This window comes from Trichechus manatus, unplaced genomic scaffold (assembly GCF_000243295.1).
Source record: "Trichechus manatus latirostris isolate Lorelei unplaced genomic scaffold, TriManLat1.0 scaffold00006, whole genome shotgun sequence".
NCBI classification, from domain to species: domain Eukaryota; kingdom Metazoa; phylum Chordata; class Mammalia; order Sirenia; family Trichechidae; genus Trichechus; species Trichechus manatus.
The window spans coordinates 10,999,876-11,004,966 of NW_004443942.1; the positions used below are offsets into that span (position 1 = coordinate 10,999,876).

The 5,091-nt window shown below is 43.6% G+C and overlaps 1 protein-coding gene across 1 annotated transcript in view; it reads right to left on the reverse strand.

The window, feature by feature from the left end:
- The window catches only part of LOC101354730 (mas-related G-protein coupled receptor member X2-like), an 8,876-nt gene extending 4,592 nt beyond the window's left edge, over positions 1-4,284 (reverse strand). Inside the window, 1 exon segment of the mRNA XM_012556980.2 lies at positions 4,138-4,284. Coding sequence (XP_012412434.2) covers positions 4,138-4,148 — 11 coding nt within the window. The 5' untranslated portion in view covers positions 4,149-4,284.
- Positions 4,285-5,091: the final 807 nt, after the last annotated feature.

Below are 5,091 nucleotides of genomic sequence, written 5' to 3' on the forward strand. Positions count from 1 at the left end.
AGCCGGGCACCATCTAGTTGTACTGGACTCAGTCTGGTGGAGGCCATGTTAGTTGTGGTCTCATATGCATTCTTGAGGGAGATAAATCTTAAAAGATTCGGGAGGCCACCACATAAGTAATTTTTAGAGTCCAGTGATCTGAAGCATGCTGGGACATTTCCTCCAAAATAAAGGAGAACTTATTGTATCTTGTAGCTCTCATTATGAGTGAAGCAGCACAATGCTTGCCAGGTAGCCTCCTCAAGTTCTGAAGGCAATGTATTCCAATCCAGAAGTACTTCTCCAACTCACATACTGGGTGACATGGAGGGATGCCGTTTTTCAGCGAGGTCCAGAACAAGAAAGGGCTCTGTAGCAGGTCCAGGCTGCAGGGCAAGCAACTGGCCTCTTGGACCACACAACCCAGCAGACCCTATGGTATTAGGGGTGTCATTGGAAGGAAAAGCTGTCATGTAGATTTTATGGCAAGCCCCAATGGGAGAAACACAATGTAGATCCTTAGTGCTCTGGATCAAAGCCATGCCACTACTGCATAGAATTGTACATCTTTCAAAAACTAGCTCTTGATGTGCCACTAGGCTCTGATAGAGACAAGTGCCTCACCATGAAACATCAAGTGAATATGATACCAGAACTGCCGATCCTAAGTTAGGTTCTATCAGACCCACCAAGTAATAAGATGGGGTGGGCCTAACTGCAATCCTTCATAAGATGTAAGTGGCACATCTAGGAATGGATAGGAATAAAACCAGAGGGTACAAACAAGGTGCATAAGCAGGTAGATCATATAATCCACCATTGTTTCATAGCATCTCTCCCTCTGTTCCAGTAGTGTGCTGAATCAGTTTGTACCAGCTCATAAGAGTCTGTTGTTAAATTTTCAGCAATCTTACCAGTTGTCATCATGTTGGTAACTTGAAATCAACCATAGTGGAAATATTTACACCATGAAAATTAGCAAGTGCTATAAAGAAGGGGTTTTCCCCTCTACTCTTTTCAGAAAACTAGTTGTTAAATATTTACTAGTATACTACTACCCAGCTCACATCTATGACTGTGTGAAGGTGCATGGTGATCAAATGACATAGCAGGAAAAAAAGTGAACTTGATTCACAAATGGCTCAACTTGATATGTGGGTACAACCTAGAAATGGGTAATGGCTGCACTCCACTCCACTCAGTGGCCTTGAAAGATAGCGGTAAGAGAAAAATCTCCCAAAGTGTAGACATTTGGGCAGTGCATCTCGTCATCCATGTTGTGTGAAAAGAGAAGTGCCCTGAAGTAAGAATACACATGGACTCATGGGCAGTGTTGAATAGCTTTCCCAATTGGTCAGTGTCATGGGTTGAGTACGTCCCCCCAAAAATGTGTGTATTAATTTGGCTGGGCCATGACTCCCAGTATTTTGTGATTTTCCTAAATGTTGTAAATCCTGCCTCTATGAAGTTAACGATGGAGGATGGGTGGGAGTTGTGTTAGTGAGGCAGGACTCAGTCTACATGACTGGATTGTGTCTTGAGGCAATCTCTTGAGATATAAAAGAGAAAAGTGAGCAGAGAGACAGGGGGACCTCATACCACCAAGAAAACAGTGCTGGGAGCAGAGCGTGTCCTTTGGACCTGAGATCCCTGTGGAAAGAAGTTCCTAGTCTGGGGGAAGATTGATGAGAAGGCTGGCAGAGAGAAAAAGCCTTCCCCTGGAGCTGATGCCCTGAATTTGTACTGTTAGCTTACTTTACCTTGTTGATTCTTGCCTTGGGCCTCTCTCCTGGTTTCTGGTGGCTGCTGGCAATTCTTGACGTTTCTTTGCTGCTTACAGATACACCTACTTCCATTGTCACATTGTGTCTCCCTTCCCCCTGTGTGCCACTCTCTTTTATAAGACACCACGCAGAAGGACTTAGGACCAGGATGCACCCCATTCCAGTATTACCTCGTTTGACCCAACTGATAACAACAACAAAAAAACCCTATTCAAAACAAGGTTACTTTCGCAGGTACGGGGGTTAGAACTTCGACATATCTTTTTTAAGGACGCAATTCAATCCCTAACATCCAGCCCTTGTTAGCCTGATGGGAGGAAATTTCAGCCTCTGTTGTCCTTTCTCAGGGCACACTGGACTTTTTCTCACTGGCACTTAACATAGATTTCAACTCTATTTTTAAGTCTATGTCTGTTATGGATTGAATTGTGTCCCCCCAAAATGTGTGTCAACTTGGCTAGGCTGTGATTCCCAGTATTGTGTGGCTATCCTCCATTTTGACTTGCTGATGTGATCATCCTGTGTTGTAAATCCTAACCTCTATGATGTTAATGAAGCAGGATTAGAGGCAGTTATGTTAATGAGGCAGGACTCAATCTACAGGATTAGTTTGTATTTTGAGTCACTCTCTTTTGAGATAAAAAAGAGAGAATGGAGCAGAGAGAAGAGGGACCTCATTACCACCAAGCAAGAAGAACGAGGAGCAAAGTGTGTCCTTTGGACTCTGGGTCCCTGCACTGAGAAGCTCCTAGACTTAGGGGAAGATTGATGACAGGACCGTTCCTTAGAGCTGACAGAGACAGAAAGCCTTCCCCTGCAGCTGGTGTCCTGAATTCGAACTTTTAGCCTAAACTGTGAGAGAATAAATTTCTGTTTGTTAAAGCCATCCATTTGTGGTATTTCTGTTATAGCAGCACTAGATAACTAAGACAATGTCTTTTTATTTATTTATTTATTTTTAATGTCCTTCATGAAACTCAAAGCTCTATATTGCCTGGATCATGACTGGTTTTTTTTTTTGTTTTTTTTTTTAACCAATATTATATCTCTAGCATCTAGCACATGTTCCTTAGAGAACATCTATTTTAATATCCTTATTTAACAGAAGAAGAAGAGGCTTAAAGAATCAGAGGGATTTTCCCAAGATCACACAGTGAATGAAATCAAACTCGTTGCCATTGAGTCAATCCTGACTCATGACAACCCCATGTGTTACAGAATAGAGCTGCTCTATAGGGTTTTCTTGGCTGTAATCTTTACAAAGGAGCTCTGGTGGTGCAGGGGTTAAGAGCTACCACCACTAACTATAAGGTCGGCAGTTCGAATCTACCAGCTGCTCCTTGGAAACCCTATGGGGGCAGTTCTACTCTGTCTTATAGGGTCACTATGAGTCAGAATCGACTCTATGGTGACAGCTTGGCTTGGAATCTTTATGAAAGCGTATCAGCAGGCCTTTCTTCTGCAGTGTCACTAGGTGGATTAAAACCACTAATATTTAGGTTAATAGTCACGCCATTTTGCACCACCTAGGTACCCTAGATAGTGAATAGAAGGTCCAGTATTAATCAGCCCTGGTCCTGAAGCCCTGTCCAAGGCTTTCCCACTGCTTTGTGCTGCATAACTTTATGGGTAGGGAGCTTCTGAGAAAAGTCTTCATGCAAGCACAGAATCTGGCAGTATTACTGTACCCAAGGGCATAGCTTCTGTCTGGTGGTCCTTTCCTACAGCCACAGCCACAGCCACAGCCACAGCCACAGCCACAGCCACAGCCACGGCCCTCTCTGAGTTCTGGTAACTTCTCCTTCTCCTTGCCCTTTCAGTCTTAAGAGTGATAACAGCTTCCTCTATTGGCGATTTCACCATCCCTTGTAACTTTCCCATCTTTGTAAATAGTCTCTTCATTAAAGATCCTCAGTTATCCCAGTTTTGGCCATTTATTTCCATCCAGGACCCTGACAGATACACAAAGGGGAAAACTTTTGAAAGCAAGTAAAATAGGGAAGCCTGAGTTATTAATAGCTCTTCAGCACTGAGAAGCTACGTGTGTACACTATTTTTCTCCCTAAAAAACCGAAAGTAGCAGATTTCTCACTGGCAGCAGAATTGAATGGTTGGAAGGAAAGGGAGAATAGAAAGATGATTCAGAAGGGGGAACCATCCTGGTTGACCCCATTCACATCTCCCACAGTCGAGGGTGCCAGCACCTAGCATTGCCAGGAGGGAGCTTCATGTCTCCTGCCTTTTCCTGATGGAACCCCCATGGCTCCCTGAGTGTCCCAGGCCATGGTGGAGTGGTAGAGCGATGCAGATGTGGAGTAAGAGGAAAATCACAATGGTGGCTTTGGAAATAAGACAGTTCTTGGTAAACTCTTACCTCTCCTCCATTCTCCTGGCTGGAGGTGGAGAGCTCACCTGGCTGAAGGGGGAGAGCCCTCCTGGGATTGACAGTTGCTGTAAGATGCTTCTCTGTCTTGAAGAGGTGCCTGCAAGAGACGCAGTAAAAGTTGATTCCTGAGTAAGGCTTATCTAGATGCTGGACAGCCCTGTAATTTCCTGCTGTGTAATTAGAGTGCGGAGTTGTTAGAGTCATGACCCCTCAAGAGATGTTTCTCAACATATGTTCTGAGTCTACTCATGTATCTCAACCTCTGACCATCCCCTCCTTATCTGATCCTCCTCCGTGTATATGATTGCCGTTCTGGAGCCTTTCTCAGTCATCTGTGCATGAGCAGCAATGTCACGCAATGTGATCCTGCACTGAGAGGCTTTTATAACTAAAAATGAAGCACACCTTCCTTTGCTTGGCATTCAAAGCCTACTGTGGCCTGTCCCACCCTTTTTTAAAAAATATCATAGCAGTAACGCATGCATGTTTAAAATTTCTTTTCAAATGACACAGAAGTGTATCAAAGTCTTCTCAAATACTCTTCTTCAGAAGTAACAACATGTTACATTTCCTTTCTTAATCACTTTATTAGATATGATTATAGCTTTGTGTTGTAGACTTTTATTTCTATTTTTTTAATTTATCAGTGTTAACTAGATCGATTGAGTTCCCTGTAAGATGTAAAGAATTTGGCACACATCCCAGCCACACTCGGCTCCCAGGAACAGGTGGAGAGTGAATGGAGAGTTGAATTTAACCAGGGAGGGGTTCTGTCTGGCAAGTGCAGCAGAGGGGGAGCATGGCAATGGTGGAGGGTGTGTGCAAGGTAGAGATTATAATGATAGGTCTTGGAAATAAATGGTTTCCAAGATAATTTCTACTTCAAAACCAACTCTGAGGTTGTCGGTGGCAAAATCGGAACTGGTGGGACACAATTCTAGA